This window comes from Hemiscyllium ocellatum, chromosome 12 (genome assembly GCF_020745735.1).
Source record: "Hemiscyllium ocellatum isolate sHemOce1 chromosome 12, sHemOce1.pat.X.cur, whole genome shotgun sequence".
Taxonomy (NCBI): Eukaryota; Metazoa; Chordata; class Chondrichthyes; order Orectolobiformes; family Hemiscylliidae; genus Hemiscyllium; species Hemiscyllium ocellatum.
In genome coordinates this window covers 102436718-102461042 of record NC_083412.1, presented here as the reverse complement: position 1 = coordinate 102461042, position 24325 = coordinate 102436718, and the positions used below count along the sequence as shown (strand labels likewise).

Here is a 24325-nt window from a genome sequence, read left to right as displayed (position 1 = left end):
GATGTGGCTTTGGAGTGACAGTAGGCCAGACCAGGAGAGAATGGCAGATTTCCTTCCATGAAGGGCATTAATGACCAGATGGTTTTTACAACAATGGAGAATAACCTCATGGTCATTGTTAGAACGTTTAATTATAAATTTTGAAGAGATTCCAGAGGTATATCATTAAAGGTTGATTAAACAGTTCTAAGTTATAAGTTAAAGTAGACAAGCACGGAGCTGGAAGAATGCAGCAAGCCAGGCAACATCAGGAGGTGGAGAAGTCGACATTTTGGATATAACCCTTTATACCTGAAGTGTTGCCTGGCTTGCTGTGTTCTTCCAGCCTCCTGCCTGTCTACTTTAGATTCCAGCAACTGTTGGGGGTTTTTTTACCTCTAAAGTGTAAGTTGCCTACAAAATAAAAGTGATTTCAGTCATTTCATACATTAAAAATTTTAAATGTGAAATTTTGATGTGCTATTCTCTAAGCTACTTACCAGAAGATCAGACTACTTCAGATTGCTTTTTAAAAGTTATTGGGCTAATTAAGATTTTTAGTTTTGCATTGGAATTCCACAAAAAGACACGGTGGCTCAGTGATTAGCTCACAGCAGCTAGGGGGCCAGGTTCCATTCCACAAGTACACTTTGGGTCTTTCTGGGTTTCCCCCTGCAGTGCTAGGCTGTACAGATTAGGTAAATCGGCCATGGGAAATGCAAAGTTACAGGGATAGATAAGGGAGGGTAGTATGCTGTTCAGAGTGTCAGTCTGGACATGATGGGTCAAATGGCCTGCTTCCACAGTTTAGGGATTCTAGGAAGAACACAAGAAATAGGAACTGGATGAGGAAAAAGTGTGGACTGCAGATGCTGGAGATCAGAGTCATGATTGGCGATGGAGGAGGCCACTTCCACACATCATTTTTGTATCTGTTGTTCCCGATGCAGTCTCCTCTACATTGGGGAGACCGGACACCTTCTCACAGAGTGCTTTAGAAAACATCTCCGGGACACCCACACCAATCAACCCCACAGCCCCATGACCAAACATTTCAACTGTCCCTCCCACTCTGCCGAGGACATGCAGGTCCTGGGCCTCCTCCACTGCTGCCCCCTCACTACCCAACACCTAGAGAAAGAACGCCTCATCTTCCACCTTGGGACCCTCCAACCACCCAGCATCAAAGTGGACTTGACCAGTTTCCTCATTTCCCTCCCGCCACCTTACCCCAGTTCCAACCTTCCAGATCAGCACCATCCCCATGACCTATCCCATCTGTCCATCTTCCTTCCCCCATCCACTCCACCCTCCTCTCCGACCTATCGCCTACACCCCCACTTCCATTCACCTGCCTTCTCCCCAGCCCCAGTCACACCCCTCTCCCATTTATCTCTCCACCCCCAAGGCTCCCAGCCTCATTCCTGATGAAGGACCCCTGCCCAAATGTCAATTCTCCTACTCCTTGGATGCTGCCATGACCTGCTGTGCTTTTCCAGCACCACACACTCAACTGGGAACTAGACTAGTCTGTCCATCCATTTAACAAAATTATGACCTCAACTCCACTTTTTTGCCTAATCTAACTAACTAACGCAAGGCTTGTGGGAGCGAACGGCTGTTACCAGAAAAGGAACAATGTATGTTCATAGTGAGAGAGTGAAAGCATGGAAAATTCTTCATTGGGAGGAGAGAGAAAACAAACATACACATATATGTATATACACACACTGACAGACAATCATCACATTATGTTCCTTTTAGTAATGAAATATTTGCAGAATGGTTTCTGTGTTTGTGAGCCAATCGTATTTGGCAAACGTGATACATTGATAGTGATTTGTGGCTGGTTTCTAGGCCTCAGTGGTCAGTTGTCAAACAGCGTTGAGTGGGACTTCTGAATGAAGCAGACTTGGCCGTGATGTTGATGTAAATTTGTAGCTTCATGTGTCGCGAGCAGGCAGCATTTCACAGAATGATGCAATATCAACTTGGAAATCAGTTTTATTTGTTTAAAAAAAAATCAATAAATAAATTGAAACATCTAAATATTAATCAATTTAACAAAACCAACAATAATGCAATGAGTGAAGTGGATCAAGCATTTCAGATTCTGCTATTTCCTAAAATTCAAACCTACGCCATCCAATCATACTGTAGTGAATACATACTTTGATTTTCTTGTATGGTGTGTGTGTGTGTGTCTGGGTTACTAGCCCAGTGACAATACACCCCCTACTATTTTACAGCACAATCTCCCTGTGGTCTTGAATGAAGATAGGTACGTATTTGTCCGACCCACATTGTAGGTAGGTTAGTCTAAAATGCAGAGAAAACTTTAATGTAAAAATATATAACTGTCTCCAAGAGGAAAATGGAGTGTTCCCTGATGAACCTGATAGACCAAATGAGTACTGTATTGTGCATTATTTCTAAGAAGCTGCAGGACTCTCTGAAGGAGTTTGGCTTTGGTTAATGATGGAGGCAGCACTCAGTATAGTCATAAGTAGGCCAAAAGAAATAAATTTGATACTTTCAGACCAATAATAACAAAACCTCTGACCTTAGAGAGTGATAGTTACAAGATCAGGCATGCACAGCAGCTTGGTCCTTTGTTTTGAACTTCTGAAGGCAAGTTTGCAGCATCTGCATGTTTGCCTCCTCCATTTCTTTAGTAAAAGGCTGTCCATTTTTTTTGTAACATTATGTTGAGAAATTAGATTGATATGTAAATGAGCTTGCTGAAGGGTCACTGATATAAATTGTATGATCATCATCACAATGGTGACCTAACCCACAGGAATATACACCTGTTAGAAAATGCAACAAAGACCAGTTACTAAAATACAGGGTAGCCAAATACTGAAAAAGATTCAAATTACATCTGAACTTGGAAGAAAGTAGGACTTTTTAAATACACAGTATAATCCTGGTAATTACAGTGAATAATTCAGGAATGCTGTTAAAAAAAACATACAAGTTTTAATCATATTTTAGTACTTATACTGAAGTAAGGTCCTTCAAAGTTGTTCATTTCTCCCTCACAGCAGGTATAAACTGGAACAGATTATTGCACAGTCCCTAAAGTGGATTCATTCCTATTTGGACCCAGATAACATATTTTAAAAATCATATGAGCAGCAGAATCTCAATATCTTCTGGATTCTTTACACCAAAATATTTCCTGATAATTCCAGGGCAATCATTGGAAATTCAAACCCCAGTATACAGCCAGCAAACAATTCAGGAATACAAGTGTTTTCTTTCCCTATTGCCGCCAGTAGGATTCCCCTGTTGCAAATTGAATATTAAAGTCCCAGGAATCTTGTAACGGATGGTGATCAATATATCCAGATATGTAGCAGCTTCCTTTCCTGAAGAGTGGATTCCTGGGTGGATTGTGATATTCAGGGTCACGCCAGCACACTAGTCAATCCTAGCTGATTGGAGTAAGTGGCTCCACTCAACAGAAATAGCTTTGACGAATTTTTGAGGTAATTCAGGTCATTGAATCACTTCACCAATTGACAATGCAGAGATACTCTTTACTTTTGGTGTGAATTAATAATTAAAGTGACTTATGCTTCAGTTGCAGCTTATAATGTTTTTGAAAATCAACCTATTCAGAGATATTAAGACACACCCCTCTGGAGTAGGTGGGACTTGAATCCTGGCCCAGAGTTAGGGACATTACCACTGTGCCACAAGAAACCTCCAATTATGTTATAATATTGATGAAGGGGTGGAGCGAAACCATCCTTTGGTTATTCAGGTTTTCCAGACACAAATGTTTTTGAAGTAATAAAAATAATGGGAGAATTGTTGCCAATGCTTGGGTTTCGTCACTTGTGGTTAATTATCAAAATGTCACAGATTGAAGGTTTTATTGCTTCAGAAGTTTCAGAGTTCATACAGTCAAGAAAGTTAATTCACCAACACAACTTGGTCGAGTTGTGTTCTTGTCAGATCCTCCATTTCCCAGTCTATTCCCAGTCCGTCACTTTGATTTTGTGGTGAGAACAGAGTTTGATGGAGAAACTTGGAGAAGGTGGGGCTGGTGCTGAGGGGCATCTGCATCAAGTTGACACCCAGTAAACAGCAGAGCTGTGACTGGGCCGTGCAAACTGTCTCACAGTCTGTCTGTGTGAGGTCTGGCAGTAAGGAAGAGGGCATTAAGTGAGGTGCAGGTTTTAAATCATGTGGTATTTCCATTACACTCTGGAACACAGGCGTCTTCACAGAGTTGGGTTCCACAAAGCGTTTAGGCTGGGAACTGTTCAAACATCTCAGCTGCAGCATTCTGCAAAATAAGAAGTAAGGAATTAGGGAGATGATCTGGAATGTTTTATGATCGCACTCCAGCCCTTGACTCTCAAAACAACAAGTTCAAAATCTGAATCCAAATCTATTCCTATTGAAGGCTAAACGTTACCATAAGACATAGGAACAGAAATTTGGCTATTCAGCCCATCGAGGCTGCTCAGCCATTCAGTCATGGTTAATAAGCCTCTCAACCCCATTCTCCTGATTTCCCCCTAACCCTTGATACTCAGGAACCTATCTATCTCTGAGTGTATTTAAAACAATGACCTGGTTTCCACACCTTTCTGTGGCAATGAATTCCATAGATTCCCCACTCTCTGGCTGAAGAAGGTTCTCCTTATTTCCGTTCGAAAGGGTCTTCCCTTTACTCGAAGGCTGTGCCCTCGAGTCCTGGTCTCTCCTACCTATGGAAATATCTGCCCTACATCCACTCTGTCCAGACCGTTCAGTATCCTGTGTGTATTTAGTTAGATCCCCCTCATCCTTCTAAACTCCAAGTATAAACTCCAAGTCCTCAAATGTTCCTCACACATTAAGCTTTTCATTTCTGGGACCATTCTCGTGAACCTCCTCTGAACACAGTCCAGGGGCCGTACATCCTTTGAGATATGGGACCCAAAACTGTGCACAATACTCCAAACGTGGTCTGACCAGAGCCTTATAGCGTCTCAAAAGTACATCAAATATAAGGTACATTATATTCAAGTCCACTCAAAATAAATGCCATCATTGCATTTGCCTTCCTAACTACTGACTCAACCCGTAAGTTTACCTTGAGAGAATCTTGGACTAGAACTCCCAAGTCTCTTTGCACTTCAGACTTCTGAATTTTCTCCCCATTTAGAAAGTGTGATACCATGACCCTTCAACACAGACATGATCAGGCTATTGCTGTGAGGTTATGTGAGTCTGCAATCTGAAGTGAGAACCAAGGATAATTTCCACAGTTGCTGGCAATTATTTCTTTAATTTCCAACAATTGACGGAGGCATTTCCTGCACATTTTCCAAATTCCCAAACATGTCTTGATTTCTTAATACTTAGATAAAACAAGGTTTGGACAATGACTTCTGTCTAATTGATTGCCTTTATATAAAAGTGAACCCTATGCTGTTGATTTTTGGTCTTAAGCAAATTGACGAGAAAATTTCCCATGGTCTTTGACAGAAACTCACTTTTGTTGCTGCAAAGCTTGGCCTAGTAGATTGCTGCCTTCTGTTGTGATCTCGGGGACAAGACCAGGCAAAATGTTCTCAACCTGAGTGACAAACACACAGTTACATCAGTAACAACCAGAGCTGCTGCCTGTGTTGTGAAGGAAAGATTAGTTAAATTGTTGAACTGGTTTGACATTGACCTGCTGGAAGTTGCCAGGAGGGTGCTGCTGAGCTGCTCGATTCCGTGACCCAAAGCAGAATGGAGACCTCCAGATATGTCGAGTAATCCCAGTAATTTTGTTAAGCCCAAAGAATCCTCTTGTCCTGGTGCTTTTACGCAGCTGTTGCCGGAAAGGTTTCAGACCTAGAAAACAACCAACAGAACTCAATAACAGCTTCAATTAACTGGCGTCTCTGCAGAGTCTTTTTTTCACGGTGGAATTGCAATGGTGAGTTTTACCTGCAGTTAGTGAGGTATCAGAGGCTCTTCGTCCTTCCTGGAAGGTGAGTGGCAGCTGAGTATCACAGATTCCAACTCCATGCTCCTGTGTTTGCAGTATCGGAGTTGCAGAAGTGGTATATACAAATGGTGGAGCTATTGCCTCATCTGTGAGCCTCGTGATATTTGGGGAATGGAATCCATCATCAGATGTGGTCATTAGACAGCTATTGGAATATGCATCCTCTGGTATATTGGCTTGTGAGGAGATTGCTGTACCTGTGGAAAGTGAAGTTTGAGTATGGTATTCAGAAAAACTTAAAAACCACAAATTTAAGATTTTGGGCAAGGAGAAATACCTCGTTACACAATGGGGTAATTACTGAAATCACTGTTCACAAGAATTTCAATGATGTGGCCATTTCAGAGACAGGAATAGCTGTTGCCGATTCCAGGATTTAGATATTTCAGTAAGAACAGGGAAGGTGGTAAAAGAGGGGTGGTGTTGCATTGTTAGTCGAGGACAATATTACAGCTGCAGAAAGGGCATCTGAGGACTCGTCAACTGAAGTAGTATGGGCTAAGTTTAGAAACAGGAAAGGTCACCCTTTTGGGGCTTTTCTATAGGCCTCTGAATAGCTCCAGAGATGTAGAGAAAAGGATAGCAAAGATATTTCTGGAAAGGAGCGAGTAACAAGGTAGTTGTTATGGGGCACTTTAACTTTCCAAATATTGACTGGCAATATTATAGCTCAAGTACTTTAGGTGGGTCAGTTTTTGTCCAATGTGTACAGGAGGGTTTTCTGACAGTATACTGACAGGCCAACAAAGGGGGCGAGGCCAAATTAGATTTGGTACTGGGTGATGAACCCAGCCAGGTGTTAGATTTGATGGGAGGGTGAGCACTTTGGTGATAGTGACGACAATTCAGTTATGTTTACTTTAGCGATGGAAAGGGATATGTATACACAGAGGGCAAGAGTTATAGTTGGGGGAAAGGTAATTATGATGCAATTAAGCAAGATTTAGGATGGGGAAGGAAACTGCAGGGGATGGGATTAATTGAAATGTGGAGATTTTTCAAGGAACAGCTGCTGTGTGTCCTTGATAAGTATGTATCTGTCAGGCAGGGAGGAAGTTATTAAGTGCAGGAGCTGTGGTTTACTAAGGAAGTTGCATCTCTTGCCAATTTCTGATTCCTGATGTTGGGGTCAGCGAAGGGGTCACTTGTGTGTGAAAACAACCTCAGTGCTTACTGTCAACGTCCTTCAGAAATCTCCGTCTTGGTGACATCACCTCTCAGTCTTCTAAATACCAGAGAACACAAACCCAATTTACTCAGCCTCCTATCAGATGTCAGTCATCTCAACCAAAGGGCCCATTCCAGGGAACCTTTGCTGTACTGCCTTCTTTCATAAATCAGAATCCCAAATATGGTCTCACCAAAGCCCTGTACAATTGTAGCAAGACTTCCTATTGCTAAACTTCAATCCCATCGCAATAAAGACTAACACGCCATTTGCCTTCCTAACTGCTTGTAGTAAGTGTATGGTAATGGTATGTGCTCCTGGTATGCATTGCATTCCACTATTTATCACAAATATACTAATAGCAGAACAGTTAGTGAACAAAAGCAAGACTATATACAGGGAGGCAATGGCCTAGTGGTACTATCGCTGAGCTGTTAATCAAAACACACAGGTTATGTTTGGGGATCCAGATCAAAATACCCAGATAATATTTTAGGGTCAAATCCTGCCACAGCAGATGGAATCGGAGTTCAATTAAAAATATGGAATTAAGAGCTTAATGAAGTTGTTGACTTGCTCGCTGAGCTGGTAAGTTTGGGTACGTTTCGTCACCATACTAGGTAACATAGTCATCTCTCTGGTGAAGCACACTGATGATGTTACTTAGTACAGTAATAAAACATCTGTGAACAAACTTACCAGCTTAGTGAGCAAGTCAACATCATCCACAATCTGAGCTACAAATCTTCAAGAACTTAAGAGTTTAATGATGGCCATGAACCCATCGTCCATTGTTGGGAAAATCCCATCTGGTTCACTAATGCCCTTTAGGGAAGGAAACTGCCATTCTTTCCTTGTCTGGTCTACATGTGACTCCAGACCCACAGCAACGTGGCTGACTTTTAACTGCGCTCTGGGCAATAAATACAGGCCTAGCTAAGTGAAGCCCACATCCTATAAATATTTCTTTTTTAAATGAAAGTAACTGGTAAGCTATGTAGACACGTTTAATCTATACAACTGCTACTGCAGTTTCTGTAAGAGGAAGTAGATTATGTTACACTGTGTCTCCTAGTGGGTAGTGATGGACAAGATACACTCCATTAAGACGTGCAAGAAGATCACAAAAGTCTGCGAAGTCCTGCTAACTGTATGGAGATGTGGCACAGTGATAATGGCACTAGACTAGTAATTCAGATCCTAGACAACTGCTCTGGGGAGGAAGATAGTGACATTTAATCAAATAAATCTTGAATTGAATGCTCATCCTCATGATAGTAACCATGAAATCTTTGAACCAGATAGGTTTTTACACAATTAACACATGTGCTTTAAGGAAGGAAATCTCTGACCCTTATCTAATCTAGCCTACATATGACACCAGACACGCAGCAATGTCTACTCAGTTCATAGCCAATTAGGGATGGACAACAAGCACTCACATTCAGTGAAAGAATATGGAAGAACAGTTTAAAAAAAGTTTCATGCCTTTCAAAGAGCATTCAGCTTGTCTTTAGATACTACCACCCACTTCCTTACAATCCATTTTACAGTACAACCCACCCACTGTATTGTTGCCCACTCACTGAAGTGTGAACCTGTGGAAGGAAGACCAAAAGGCGGTGTTCAAATTAACACAAGAATCATCTCAGCAGATTCTGTGAACAGGGAGCATTGAACAGCGAGTGTGTGCGCGCGCGTGCGCGCGCATGCGTGCGTGTAAGGGGCACATGTAAGGGGAAATGCGTGAGTGCATGTAAGGGGGAATTGATCAGAGGAATTAGAATTTTAATTAGTACAGTAATATGCTAGCAATTCATAATTCCTTAACAGTAGCTAAGTATATTTTCTTTAAATAGTAATTCTTGCTCAGTACAGAGACCTGCTCCATACTCTCGGTCAACCTGGATCCGAATTCTGTGTATTTTTTTAAAAAAAGTTTTTAATATTTGTGATGGCTTTGGGAATAGTGGGGGCTTGATTTCCTGTGTTAACCCGCTGAGGGGTAACAATTCAATGATAAACAGCTGAGGCTCCAACACTGATCCTTGTAGCACTCCACTTATTCTCCCCTGCCAACTGGAATGAGTCTAATTTATGGCTGTCTGCAATTACAAATTATTTATCCATTAATTATTCATGCTAATATATTATTCCAACTCCATGTGCCCTTATCCTACCAATCTTGGTCAAACATGATTTATTTTGAAAAGTACATTGTTAAGAGTTCCTTACTAATATATTCTTATGTCAGACAAACATTGTTTCCTTTCTCAGTCATTTCTTGAGTGGTAATATTTGGTTAAAGTTATGTTTGCTAACTTTGATAGATTCTGGAACTAAGAAATTTTGGAAACTTGTAGCTAACACATCCATTATCTTGGGAGTTCTCTCTTTTAGAATGCTGGGGATGCTTGTCATTGCATTCTGTGAATTTGTCAGTTTTTAAGACCCTGAAGTTCGGTCTTACTTCTCTGCTGGTATTAATTACCTTCATTCCCGCTCCTTTCAGCACTCAGATCATCCTCTAGGTTTTGTATCTATCTTGTGTCTTCCACTGTGGCAGACTCTTCATATTCATAGACTCTGATCAATATTCCCTGTTTGTGTGGAGTTCTGAAGTCTATGCTCAATCCTGATGAAGGGCTTTTGCCCGAAACATCGATTTTCCTGCTCCTTGGATGCTGCCTGACTTGCTGTGCTTTTCCAGCACCACTCTAATCTTGACTCCAGCATCTGCAGATCTCACTTTCGCCCACTTTAGGAGGAAGGCTGACTCTGACCCAACCTGATAGAACAGATCCCTCATTAACTGCTGCACGCCAAAATTATCATCTTAGGAAATGCTCAGTACTGGCATAGCCAGGCCTGCATTATCTGCTGCATCTCGTGCCCCAATGATGCTCAATGCTGTAAAATTCAGCACTATGCTCCCCAGTGCTCGGAGACCTTTCCCCATCGTTCCTGGAACCTTAGAACTTCCAGTTAGTGTTTCCAGATGCTGCATCTCCCTCAACATACTGCGGTACTGAGACACCCTAACCTGTCCCATTGTCCAGTTGAGAATAGTCTCAGACAATTGAAATACTGCGAGACATTCTCATGGCCTGACTGAAGCTACATTATATTGAGTAAAAACTTACAGGGAGCAGTCTCGTTGTTCAAGTGAGCAGGCACACCAGCCACTGTGTGTCGCCGGGTTGCACTGCTTAGAGTGTGCAGTGGGGTCTGGATTTTCTCCATTATATGTTCCTCTAGATCCTGTTCCTGTCTCGCCTCTTCACTGATAGTAGTGTCCAGCAAGATGCTGCGAGACATTGATCGATTCCTGATCAGGACGTTGACTGATGCATCCACTGGGTGAAGCACTGGCTGCTTAATCAGTTAATAGAAAATAAAAGGAAATACAGAAATTTCTTTTGTGAAATAAGTTGCTTCATAAAAGCTAAAACAACGTAAAATGGAGCAACAGATTCTGCAGAATTCAGCATCCAAGTTTTTTTTTAAATTTTATTTAATAAAATATAGAACATAGTTTATTATTCTCAGGTTTTTAACATTCAACAGTTTCAGAAAAATAAATTGCTTCTTTCTGACATGTTTTTAACTAATGCAACATAAACATTGCTGGCTAGCCCAAGCATTTACTGCCCATTCCTATCTGCCCCGAAGGTGGTTAAGAGTTAACTACATTGCTGAGGGTCTGGTGTCACATGTAGGCCAGTGATTTCCTTCTCTCAAGGGCATTTGTGAACTAGAAGGGTTTTTACAACAATCGACAAGGTTACATAGATAGCGTCAGGCTTGTATTTTTTTTTAAACTGAACCCAAATGTCACCATCTGTGATGGTGGGATTTGAGCGTATGTCCCCAGATTATTAGATTGGGATTGTGAATTACAAATCCAGTCACATTACTAATACACCTTCACCTCTCCACAATGAACAAGTAATGTCACATTCCAGATCACTGAAGTCTGGGAGGGTTTGATTTGTACCTGAGGAGTTATCAACGTCACAGCATTGGCCTCAAGATACGCAAAGGCTAGTGACTCTTAAAAGTAAAGAATGCAGTGACCACATGAAGAATTTATAGCAACTCTCAACAAAGCACATGTTGAGCGACTTTCACAGAAACAAAGTGTGAAGCTCAGACAGGTTAGTGTTATTGCTGAAAGCTCCTTCAGCATTTACATCTCAGGAAATGAAGGTCACTGCCAGTACTTCCCATTTCTTCCATTCAGCACAAACTATTTATAACTCACCTCCATTTGAAAGTGTTCAGATGCTGCTCTGGTCACTTGATGTTGTACTGAAGCCTGAGAGTAACCAAGCAATAAACTTCGGTGTTCTTTAACTCTTTCAAGAAGAAGGTAGTAGATTGCAGAAAAGTGGTTGTAACTGCTGTTCTGTAATGACTGTAAAATTAAAATTGACAGATGTGTTGGAAGGAGGTATCAGAAAAATTCAAAATTACAGCATCTCAGTCTGGGTTGGTTATTCTTCAGAGGGTCGATGTGGACTTGTTGGGCTGAATGGCCTGTTTCCACACTAGATAATCTACTTTAATCATCAGATAACACAAGATATTGGAATTAGGGCGGCACGGTGGCACAGTGGTTAGCACTAATGCCTCACAGCGCCTGAAGACCCGGGTTCAATTCCCGACTCAGGCGATTGACTGTGTGGAGTTTGCACGTTCTCCCCGTGTCTGCGTGGGTTTCCTCCGGGTGCTCCGGTTTCCTCCCACAGTCCAAAGATGTGCGGGTCAGGTGAATTGGCCATGCTAAATTGCCCGTAGTGTTAGGTAAGGGGTAATGTAGGGGTATGGGTGGGTTTCGCTTCGGTGGGTCGGTGTGGACTTGTTGGGCCGAAGGGCCTGTTTCCACACTGTAAGTCTAATCTAATGTCACTTGTACTCAATAACATCCAGTCAACTCTAGAAATACACAATCAAAAATTAAAGAAAACTTTTAATTACTTCTACTTTAATTTTTATCATTAAAATGAATGGTTTTTGACTTTTTTTTCGATTTTCATTTGTCTCCTTCATTTGTAGATCGAGATGTAAACATAAAGCTCTAAATACACTTTCACAATAAAGCACTGGTTCAAGATGCTGTTCCCACATCTGATACTCTACCTCAATAGTCTTCTGTTTGTCAATACCAAGGTTGTGCATGAGGCTAAGAACCTGCTGATTGTAATTGCCAAGGTTTGAGTTGTAGTCTTTGAGGGTATAGGTTGGTGGTTTCTGTGTCAACATCCAGCAGTGCTGTTTAATCTGAGAGACTGTAATCCGCTTCACAGGATCCACTATCAGCATGCGGCGAATTAAATTCTCACAGTCTGTTAGAGCAAATAATCAGCTTTAGTCAAGATTAAGCTCAAACTGCACACAATCTTTACATTATTGGAGAGTTATTTGTTTGTAATAATCTGATGAATATTAAAATCAAAGGAAATGCTAAAAAAATGATGAGTGCTTAGAAAGTAAATGTACCTTCAGATAAGAAGAATGGGATTCGGAAACGGCCTTCTATCACCCTCTGCCTCAGGACTGGTAACGTCGGCCCATCAAATGGCAGGGATCCACAAACTAGAACATACAGGACCACTCCCAAACTCTGTTGGAACAAAGAAAATGTCTGTCATTTCTTGATGTGCACCAGAATTAAAGATATCTCAAGTCTATAAACAAATTTCTTTTGTTTCACCTACCCAGATATCAACGTGAGGACCTTCATACTCTTTCCCTTCAAAGACTTCTGGTGCTGCATAGGGTGGGCTGCCACACCAAGTCGACAACAACTCACCGTGCTTATAAAAATTTCCAAAACCAAAATCTGTGAAAGAAGAGGCAAATTACTCACCCAATAAACTAAAACCTGCTGAGTTCTTAAGAACTTTTACAAACAGCAACTTCACTTCGAGGGAAATGGGTCTGAGTGGGTTACTCTTCGGAGGGTCGTTGTGGACTTGTTGGGCCGAAGGGCCTGTTTCCACACTGTAGAGAATCTAATCTAATCTAAACACTGGTTTTAACCCATTACATCTGCCACCTAGAGGGAAAGGGACACCAATATGTATGAAACACCATCAACTGCAATATCTATTAAAGCCAAACATTGTTAATGATTGAAACTGGTGTAGATTTAGAGTTTTTGTCAGTGAAATTCAATGGGCAAAAGGGCTGCTTCTGTACTGTATGATTCTATGATTATGATGGAGTAGAAAAACATTCAGAATTACGGGGAAATGCACAATTGATTTGGTACCGCACATAAGGCTACTTAACAAGTTAAGGGCCCACGGTGTGAGGGGTAGAGTATTAGTGTAACAGAAGGTTGGCTAACAGGAGACAGAGGTCTGGGTTAGGGAGGCATTTTCAGGGTGGAAACCTGCAATTGGGGAATGCCATAAGGATCAGTGCTGGGGGCACAATTATTCACAATGTATAATAACGACTTGGATGAGGAAAGTGAATGAACTACATCCAAGTTTGTGGATGACACAAAAATAGATGGGAAGGCAAGCAATGAGGATGACACAAAGAATCTACACAGGGATATGCACAGGGGAAGCAAATGAGCAAAAACTTGGCAGATAGAATATAATGTGGGAAAAACGTGAGGTTATGTACGTCAGCAGGAGGTGTAGAGGATATTATTTAAATGGAGAAGGACAGCAGAAAGCTACAGCACAGAGAGATTTAGGGATCCTCACCCATAAATCTCAAAAAGCTAGCATCCAAGTTCAGCAGGTAACTTGGAAACAAAGGTCAACATCTCACTTGCCTACAAAGGGGTTGGAGTATCAAAATAGGGACAGCTTTCTAAAACTATACAAAGTACCAGTCAGACCACAGCTGGAACACTTAATAATTTTGGTCCCTTTATCAAAGGAAAGATGTGTTGGTGTCAGACACAGTTCAGAGAAAGCTCGCTTGTCTGATCACAGGTATCTGGTATCTTATGAGGAGAGGTTGAGTTAGTTGGGTCTGTACTCATTGGAATTTAGCTGAATGAGAGACAACCTTATTGATTGTTTTTATTACAACTCCCCTTTTAAGGGGTGAATTAGCTCATCGATCGAGCATTATGACGTAGAGCCATTCTCTGCCTTAAAACCACAAAATAGCTAACAAAGCAAAGGTAGGTCATTCACCCCATTGACTTCAAGGTCCAGTTCTTTAAAAGTTAATTGTTTCATTCATAAATAATATATATCAGCATTGGGAGTGACAATTTACTTTCATGAATTCCTTTGAAGGTTTTACTCTCGTTACTGTGTTTCTTTAAAGGGCTGTCAAATTGTTAATTCGGCTGATTGAGTTTTGAAGGAAGTCATACAGCATTCAGAATGTTACATTTGTTCTCTTCACGATACTGCCACATGTTGAATTTCTCCTCTTGCTTCTCCAGTACTTTGTTATTTGAATTTTCAGAATCTGCAGTGTTTTGCTTTTATTAGATTAATTGCTTTTCTGTAATGCTGCTCCTTGTAAGTAAGCCTACTTTCTGGGAAAAGGTTAATCTTTTCATTTGTGCTTCACCACGTGCCTTGAATCCTTGTAACACGTTCAATTGCAGCTATACTACTGTTCCTTTACTGTAACTCCCATACCTTCATTACTGTGGGCTAATGAGTCCCAGTGGTACAAGGAGGTTCCTCACCATCATTTCACAAGATTCATTTGGAATGAATGCCAGCCTGCAAGGTCCATATCCATGAATAAATAAAAGTCCTACACCCTCAGACTCTAGCCGTACCACACATTCTGCTGGCCTTACAGTTCTGACTACCCTGCAGCACTGAACTTATTCTCATTCATTCAGAGGGTTTGCCTACTGTCTGAAAAAGTCTGTAATGGTAATGAGCAGCAGAGCTACAGCTTCTTACTACAGTCAACCAGCTGGTCCTATGAGTATAACAGAACAGTATGTAGAACGGAGAAAGAGAATGTTGGAGAAAAAGGTTCAACATATTCATCGCTCTTACATGAGCATGACAGAAAAATCTCTTACCTGCAATCTTAATGTTCATGTTGTCGTCAAGCAGCAGATTCTCACTCTTTAGGTCTCTGTGAACAATATGATGATTGTGACAATATTCCACAGCCATCAGGATCTGCCAGAATTTGGCACAGGCTTCACTCTCACTTAAGGGGCCGTTTGCAGACAGGTAATCTGTAGATTATATAAAATGTGATTACTGCTGATGGTAATCTGTAGATTACAAAATATATGGTTACTGCTGTTTGTTAATCTATAGATTACAGATAATGCGGTTATTGCTGGAAGTAATCTGTAGATTATCTCACTGCTGTTAGTGGTAATCTATGAATTACAAAAGATGAGATATTTCAGGGCAAAAAGGAATCATCTTTCAATTTAATCCAAAATACTTGCAAAGAGAAACAGCAAACTCACCAAACATTTCACCATTCTGTGCAAACTCTGTCACAATATACAGCATGTCCTTGGTTTCCATAACCTTTGGGATCAAAAGAAGTAAAATATTGTCAATGATCTTAAAATTTAAATGTTTAAATATTTTTAAATGCACCACATTTCTCAGTTTAGCTTTGTTCATTTATTAAATCGAGTTCTAACTCAAGGATTCCCTTAAAAAGAACACAGTGGACAAAGACGAAACAGTGATCCTGCAACTAGGCTAATCAGTGAAGCAAGCTGGCTGCTGGGGACTGGTCTCCTTCATAAACACTTCAGAAGCCATGAGAAAAAAAATCACACTGGCAATTTTAATACATTTTCAGATGAAATCAAATCAGATTAGAAGAGGTGTATATTAATTAGGCTCAGAAACTGGCTGTGTTACTCTCCACCTGTTTTTATAAGTGTGACAATATCAAGTTTCCAATCTAATGTCAATAAGATTGTCTCTAATATGAAAGTTGATCGAGCTGACTAATTAACAAGTTATTAAAAAGCTGATCATCTGCAATTTTACATTGCCTGCTAGACTCCTGGGAGGATTTTATGCCAGTTAAAACAGGGCAGCACAAAGATAGCAGATCAAGCCTCCACCAACACCATGGTTGAAGGAAAGGTTATTTTAATCCATTTTAACACCTTCAAAATTATTACCAAACACTGATTCTGAGTGTGGAGGACTTTACAATTGTAGATGACAATATGGAATTACACCAAGACTGCATTGTACCAGCCTGTGATGCAAACTCTAAGAACCCTTTATACCCATAACAAAAATCCAACATGAAATTACTTATAAATTAACTCGAGTCACAAGAGTTTACTATGATGTGGTATTTACATTTAGAAATCAGAAAGTGACCCTAATATTGGCTATGAGTAAAAAGTGAGGTCTGCAGATGCTGGAGATCAGAGCTGAAAATGTGTTGCTGGTTAAAGCACATCAGGTTAGGCAGCATCAAGGAACAGGAAATTCAACGTTTTGGGCCAGAGCCCTTCCTGATGAAGGGCTCTGGCCCGAAACGTCGAATTTTCTAATATTGGCTATGCTTGCTTACAATTGACTGGTTTCTCACTGGTAGTTGTGAATTTGCCACAATACGCTCTTTCATTATGTGATACTAGGCTCTATTTGTTGCCATTCACAGCTGCCCTTGAACTGAGTGGATTGCTAGACCATTTTAGACAGCATTTAAGAGCTATAGCCATGTTATAGTCATACAGCACGGACAGACCCTTTGGTCCAACCAGTCCATGCTGAACATAATCTCAAACTGAACTAGTCCCTCCTGCCTACTCCTAGCGCTCCAAATCTTTCCTATTCACATATCTACCCAAATGTCTTTTAAATGTCGTAACTGTACCTGCATCCACCACTTCCTCAGGAAGTTCATTCCACACGTTACCCACCCTCTGTAAAACACTTGTTTCATGTCTTTTTTAAATCTCTCTCTCTCACACACTCACCTTAAAAATGTGCCCCCTAGTCTTGAAATCCCCTATCCTATTAGCTCTCATTATGTTATAAATTTCTATCAGTTCACCTCTCAACTTCCTACACTCCAGAGAAAAAACGTCCCAGCCTTTCTTTATAAAGCAAACCTTCCAAATCTGGAAACATCCTGGTAAATCCCTGCTTCCTCTGGTCATAGCAAGTATTACCATGACATTTCCTCATTCGGTTGGGGTAACAGAGGGAGTTATCATAGAATTACCATAGAATCCTTATGGTATGGAAACAAGTCATTTGGCCCAACAAGTTCACACTTACCCTCTGAAGAGTATCCCACTCAGACCCATCTTCTTACCTTTTAACCCCACATTTCCCCCCGACTAATGCACCTAATCTACACATCCCACAACAGTGGGCAATGTAGCATGGTCAATTCACCTGACCTGCATATCTTTTAACTGTGGGAGGAAACAGAGCATCCGGAGGAAACCCACACGAGGAGAATGTGCAAACTCCACGCTGACAGTCGTCCGAGGGATGGAGACGAGAGGTAACAGACATGCATTTACTGATCGGCCTCCTGTACCAGACTACATAATATAAACTTTACCCCACAGTACAGGGAAGGGAAATCAAACTGACATGAGTGGAAGCAGTTCTAAAATTTAGAACTGGAACATTTTAATGGGCCACATAGAACAAATCTTACTCTGTACCTAACTGTGTGCCGTCCCTGTCCAGGGACTGTTTGATAGAGACAATGCAGAGAAGACTTTACTTGCAGTTTAAAAATGTAGAGTGAGCTTTAGTCTGTATCTAACCCTGTGCTGTACCTTTCCTGGCACTGAGTTAAAAATCACACCACACCAGGTTATAGTCCAACAGGTTTATTTGGAAGCACTAGCTTTCAAAACGCTGTCAACTATCTGACAAAGGAGCGTCGCTCCGAAAGCTAGTGCTTCCAATTAAACCTGTCGGACTATAACCTGGTGTTGTGTGATTTTTAACTTTGTACACCCCAGTCCAACACCAGCATCTCCAAATCATTTCATGGGACTGTGATGGAGACAGTATAGAAGCAGCTTTACTCTGCATCTAATCCAGTGCTGTCCTTATCCTGGAAGTATTTGATGGGGACATTGTAAGAGGAAGCTTTACCTCGTGTGTAACACTACATTATATTTGTGCTGGATGGAACTATGTGGAAGGAAATTTACTCTATCCAAACCCCTCCTGTACCTGCGTTGTGGTTACATTTGAAAAATGTCCCAGATTAAATTAGAAAAGTATAGAAATTATGCAAGTTAGAAGGAAAAAAAAACTAGATCTCTTGTATAATTGTTGATATTGAAATTTGAAAAAAAAACTGAATTTATCTACAAAGCCATTTTTTTGTCAATCGACGTTTTATATTTAAAATGTTTCCTTAAGTTAGTTATAAATGAATAACATTCACTCAAATATTTTAAACACAACATAACAGCAGCTGACTGGCTTAATAATAATACTGCTCCAAATACGTCAGAGAAAAGAGCAATTACCAAGAACTGTAAAGAGAGCAGTGCCATTCCAGGAAATGACAAGTTCAAGCAAGTGAGTGGAGCATGACGTGCTGAACACTGGGCCCACAGCCAGATGATCAGACAACGTCACAACTTAGCTCTGAAAGAGAAAAGCTGCTATTCAATTATTTCCTTTGGCTCAGTGACAAAGGAGACTGGCACTCTCAAGTGAGAACAATTCATCTGGAAAGGTCACCTAGAATCTCCTGAACGTCACACCAACTTGGTCAATCATCCAAACAGCACTCCAAACCCTGGTCCCAGTTTCTGTCTTGGCCAGACAGGAGGTAAAGGTCAGGGTTAGCTCTTGTCTGACTGGTATATACAGGTGATTGAATTTTACAAAGGATTTTAACTGAAGGAAATAATGTGCTTGAGATGAAATAGAGCAAAACCAGCTGTAAAAATGCAAGCTTCTTCTTTCCATGAAGAAATCACAAGAAATAAAATTTACAACTGCAAGATTGATATTCAGTCTGGGCTCACTAAAGCTGAAAGCAACATTTCACTTTTTAAAATTGGGAGGTATTTATTCTGCTAATATTGACAGATGTGAATTTTATATTACGTATTCCCTGCATAATACAAATTAAAAATGTCTTAGTCGAACTCTAATCCCATGTACCTCTGATCCAGACATAAACATGAGAGAAAAAAAACTAATCTCATTGCCCCACTCTCTCCTGATAACCTGTATCAGTCCTAATCCTATTGCCTTGCCATCTCCCATAACCCTGCAAAAATCCCAAACCGATTCCATTCTTCCCACAGCCGTGTCTTTCCAAAACTAATCTCACTGCACTGCTGTTTCCATCAATGCCCTATATCAACAATCAAACTAATGTCACTCACCCACTATCTCCTGATAACTCATTTCAATCCCAATCTAATCTACTGCTCTGTGCTCTTCCCAAACCCCATCCATTCTAAGTTAATCCCACAGCTGCTATCTCTTCCCATAGCCCAGTACCCAATCCTAACATAATCCTACTGCCTTGCTCTCTCCTGACAGCCCTGTATTAATCTCAAGCTAATGTCACTATCCCCCTGTCTTCCAAAATAATGTCAATTCCACACTAATCACACAGTCATGCTCCCTCCCAAAAGCCACGTCTGTATCAATTCCAAAACTAATCCCACTATTCTGAATGGTTCTCAAAATCTTATATTTATCCCAAATAAATCCTATTGCTCCATTCTCTCCACAAAATCTTCTTTCTTCCCAAATTAATCCCACTGCCTCATGCTCTTTGCACTGTGTCTGTCAATCTTCTAATTCAAATATTCACTCCCATAAAAAGATAGTCTGATCTCAATTTCAAACATAGGAAAATATTATTTTGCACAAAGGAATTCTATAACCTTCGTTAAAAGATTTGATTGAGGTGTTCAAAATTCTGAGCAGTCTAGACAGAGATGATTGGGAGAAACTGTCTCAATTAATGGAAGGGGTGGGAACCAGGGTCTACAAATGGAATGTGATCAGTAAAAGAAGAAGGAGACCAACATGCAGAAAAACATATTCAGGCAGTGAGTAGTTTGGTTCTGGAATACGCTTAAGAATGTATAACAGTTTGAATTGCAGCTTTCATCGAGAATTTGCAAGACTATGGGGAAAATGACAGAGGAATGGCCTGAGTTGAATTGCTATTACAGACAACCAGCACAAACACAATGGCCCCATTTTGTTTTGGAGCTGCACCTCCCAGGAAATCTGCTGTCATATGTCATGTTCATTTGTCCTTTGGATGCCATTCTCACACATGCACTGTAGCGTATTCTGCAGCCACCGTGCTACATTTGCCTCTAACAGCTCTGTCACATTTCAGCTCTCATCAAATGGCTGAAATACTGACATTTTCTGGACGTTGTTACTTTTTAAGATTATTTTCCTCTTGTGATTTCAAGCATCTCTTCATTTATTGTGTCACCCATAAATGGAATTTTAAGCAGACGCTTAGCACCCAGATTTCAAAATTCTCCACTTTCTTCCAAAGATCTTTACTTCCTGACCAGGTTTCTGAGACAGACTGGAAAATGAATACAATGTGGCACCTCATGACAATTTTCCTTATTATTGGCTTAAGATTTCTTATTGTTAATATTTATCACTTTTTATGGAATTACTTATGAGCAAAAGATGACAAACTTTTCAACTAAATAACTGTCATGGTTACATTTACTAGCTTCATTTGCTGTATAATTTCAGGTAGATCCCACCAGGTGCCAGAGTGGGATTTGAACCCAAGATCTCAGCATTAGCCTGGGCCTCAGGGCCTGTTGACATTAGCACTTGGTTCCTACCTTCCTCCACAGTGAACTTTAACACAAAGTACACACATTAAGTATTCTTTCCTTGCCCTGAGCTTTTAGGTATTATTGTGAATAAGTTCCACAGCTTGCATAGTTTATATGCTTATAAAAGATTTCATGTTAACTGCCATTCCAATTTCATATTCTATTGTTGTCAGTCCTATTTCTCTTTACCGTTCAAATCGTTACATTCCACTTAGTTCATGCTTGAAGACAGCATGCAGCATGTACACACATCATATCTATTATCATGTAAAAAATGAGGTCTGCAGATGCTGGAGATCACAGCTGCAAATGTGTTGCTGGTCAAAGCACAGCAGGCCAGGCAGCATCTCAGGAATAGAGAATTCGACGTTTCGAGCATAAGCCCTTCATCAGGAATAGAGAGCTCTGGGCCTGCTCCCCCTACTTCTGACTCTCATTGGGGGTATAGGTTTACCAACAGGAGTCAGGCTGTTGTATACAGCTGACACAGGTCTTTCTGAAGAATGCTTGCTTTGCAGACTGGAGGGAAACAGTTAAGTTCCCCGGAGGTTCGCGTCGGGAGCACTTACAATGAGTGACCTGGTTCTGATTATTCAGAAAAAAATTCAAAGTTTGCAAATAATGTGAATCTTGAAAATGCGAGAACAGGAACAAAGAATCCTCCGTAAATTCCCGACTGAGTAATAAACGACAACATAACTTTCGTAATTTTGAAGGATAGTACCGAGAACAAAAATTGGTTAAAACAGAGTACACTTAACAAAAGGTGGGAATGTTATTAATGTTTGTTGAGTGCGCAAACTGAAGCGGAATTCCCTCCACTCCTGTCTGCCAGGAGGAACTGTTACTCTGCATCATCATCATCAGCGGCAGCAGCTTTAACCCCGAAGCAGCCGGGCCGTCAGACCCCGTTCAGCACCAAGGAGCTGCAATGCCAGCCCGGGTTTTGTGTGGGTCCCCTGCCCCTGAGGCTCGGACAGAGCCAGTCCCCTGGTCCTCTCCCAGCCCGCCCTCGGTACCTGGTATAGTTTAATGATGTGCGGGTGGTTGAGCAGCTTCATGATTTGTACTTCACGGTAAATCTTCTGCAGGTTCCCGGGGTCCAGCCGAGTCTTGTCGATGATTTTAATTGCGACCTGGAGGGAGAGGAGGGCGGATGCAGTTAGTTACAGGTCCCGTGTCTGACAGACAGAGACAGCGGGGAGAGAGCGCTCACTCACCCGGCTCCTGGTCACTCGGTGCCTCGCCAGCTTCACCACCGCGAAGTTCCCTTTGCCCAGGGTCCTCTCGATCTCATAGAACCCCACCCGGAGGGGCCTGGGCTGGGCCTGGGGCCGGGGCACACCGCGCCAATCCGGCATCACCGTCACTGACAGCGGTCGGCCCGCTGCACCAGCCCCGGAGCCGGTGTGCTCTCTCTCCGGGAGCCGCTGGCCGGGCTCTGCTCGCTCTGACGCGGGATCCCGCTCCCCGGGACATTGCCCCATTGACGTATGTCCTGACGTCAGTGAGAGAAGCGAATGAGACGCGGTTTCCATGCAACGCCACTGACGTTCGGCAGGTTCCCATAGAGACACTGCATTTTACGTCAGAGCCACGAGCGAATCACAAGCTGGCCTCAGACTCCGGCCCGCTCCGGGCCCCGCCCCACTCCGTCCACCACCAGGTCCCGCCCAGTGCACCGCCAGACCACGCCCAGTGCGACGTCAGGACCCGCCCAGTGCATCACCAGGGTCCGCCCAGAGCACCCCGGTCCCTGCCCCCTCCCCAGACCCTGACAGCGCTCCCCGGTCCCTGCCCCCTCCCCAGGCCCCCAGACCCTGACAGTGCTCCCCGGTCCCTGTCCCCCTCCCCAGGCCCCCAGACCCTGACAGCGCTCCCCGGTCCCTGCCCCCTCCCCAGACCCTGACAGTGCTCCCCGGTCCCTGCCCCCTCCCCAGCCCCCAGACCCTGACAGTGCTCCCCGGTCCCTGTCCCCCTCCCCAGGCCCCCAGACCCTGACAGTGCTCCCCGGTCCCTGCCCCCTCCCCAGGCCCCCAGACCCTGACAGTGCTCCCCGGTCCCTGCCCCCAGACCCTGACAGCGCTCCCCGGTCCCTGTCCCCTCCCCAGGCCCCCAGACCCTGACAGTGCTCCCCGGTCCCTGCCCCCAGACCCTGACAGTGCTCCCCGGTCCCTGCCCCCAGACCCTGACAGTGCTCCCCGGTCCCTGCCCCCAGACCCTGACAGTGCTCCCCGGTCCCTGCCCCCAGACCCTGACAGCGCTCCCCGGTCCCTGCCCCCTCCCCAGACCCTGACAGAGCTCCCCGGTCCCTGCCCCCTCCCCAGGCCCCCAGACCCTGACAGTGCTCCCCGGTCCCTGCCCCCAGACCCTGACAGTGCTCCCCGGTCCCTGCCCCCAGACCCTGACAGCGCTCCCCGGTCCCTGCCCCCTCCCCAGGCCCCCAGACCCTGACAGCGCTCCCCGGTCCCTGCCCCCTCCCCAGGCCCTCAGACCCTGACAGCGCTCCCCGGTCCCTGCCCCCTCCCCAGGCCCTCAGACCCTGACAGCGCTCCCCGGTCCCTGCCCCCTCCCCAGGCCCCCAGACCCTGACAGAGCTCCCCGGTCCCTGCCCCCTCCCCAGGCCCCCAGACCCTGACAGCGCTCCCCGGTCCCTGCCCCCTCCCCAGGCCCCCAGACCCTGACAGCGCTCCCCGGTCCCTGCCCCCTCCCCATGCCCCCAGACCCTGACAGCGCTCCCCGGTCCCTGCCCCCTCCCCATGCCCCCAGACCCTGACAGTGCTCCCCGGTCCCTGCCCCCTCCCCATGCCCCCAGACCCTGACAGTGCTCCCCGGTCCCTGCCCCCTCCCCATGTCCCCAGACCCTGACAGTGCTCCCCAGTCCCTGTCCCTCTCCCCATGCCCCCAGACCCTGACAGTGTTCCCCAGTCCCTGCCCCCTCCCCAGGCACCCAGACCCTGACAGTGTTCCCCAGTCCCTGCCCCCTCCCCAGGCCCCCAGACCCTGACAGTGTTCCCCGGTCCCTGCCCCCTCCCCAGGCCCCCAGACCCTGACAGTGCTCCCCGGTCCCTGCCCCCTCCCCAGGCCCCCAGACCCTGACAGTGCTCCCCGGTCCCTGCCCCCTCCCCATGCCCCCAGACCCTGACAGTGCTCCCCAGTCCCTGTCCCTCTCCCCATGCCCCCAGACCCTGACAGTGTTCCCCAGTCCCTGCCCCCTCCCCATGCCCCCAGACCCTGACAGTGTTCCCCAGTCCCTGCCCCCTCCCCATGCCCCCAGACCCTGACAGTGCTCCCCGGTCCCTGCCCCCTCCCCAGGCCCCCAGACCCTGACAGTGCTCCCCGGTCCCTGCCCCCTCCCCAGGCCCCCAGACCCTGACAGTGCTCCCCAGTCCCTGCCCCCTCCCCAGGT

The 24325-nt window shown here is 43.9% G+C and overlaps 2 protein-coding genes across 3 annotated transcripts; both read right to left on the bottom strand.

The window, feature by feature from the left end:
* Positions 1–1967: 1967 nt before the first annotated feature.
* Positions 1968–22410, bottom strand: sik1 (salt-inducible kinase 1). 2 transcript variants are annotated; one of them, XM_060833903.1, is made up of 13 exons: positions 22137–22410; positions 21936–22052; positions 15580–15643; positions 15175–15336; positions 12869–12993; positions 12651–12774; positions 12291–12496; positions 11413–11565; positions 10292–10523; positions 5920–6177; positions 5660–5823; positions 5478–5560; positions 1968–4279 (listed from the first exon to the last, which is right to left on the bottom strand). In XM_060833903.1, exons 1-13 carry the CDS (start codon positions 22401–22403, stop codon positions 3904–3906), a joined length of 2331 nt encoding a protein of 776 aa, XP_060689886.1. In that variant the 5' UTR covers positions 22404–22410; the 3' UTR covers positions 1968–3903. The 2 variants fall into 2 exon arrangements, with proteins under 2 accessions (XP_060689886.1, XP_060689887.1); XM_060833904.1 differs by having other exon boundaries at positions 10292–10520.
* Positions 22411–22534: 124 nt separating this feature from the next.
* On the bottom strand, positions 22535–23677 carry LOC132820640 (uncharacterized). The gene has a single exon (XM_060832842.1). It carries the CDS (start codon positions 23675–23677, stop codon positions 22535–22537), a length of 1143 nt encoding a protein of 380 aa, XP_060688825.1.
* Positions 23678–24325: the final 648 nt, after the last annotated feature.

Bases quoted from the DNA above. Each gene is read 5' to 3' on its own strand.
- sik1 (XM_060833903.1), bottom strand. From the start codon at position 22,403: ATGGGGCAATGTCCCGGGGAGCGGGATCCCGCGTCAGAGCGAGCAGAG. The intron at 22,053-22,136 runs GTGAGTGAGCGC...CTCTCCCTCCAG, and splicing joins ACCGAGTGACCAGGAGCCGG to GTCGCAATTAAAATCATCGA. The intron at 4,280-5,477 runs GTGAGTTTCTGT...CTTATTTTGCAG, and splicing joins CAAGCTTTGCAGCAACAAAA to AATGCTGCAGCTGAGATGTT.
- LOC132820640 (XM_060832842.1), bottom strand. From the start codon at position 23,677: ATGGGGAGGGGGCAGGGACCGGGGAGCGCTGTCAGGGTCTGGGGGCAT.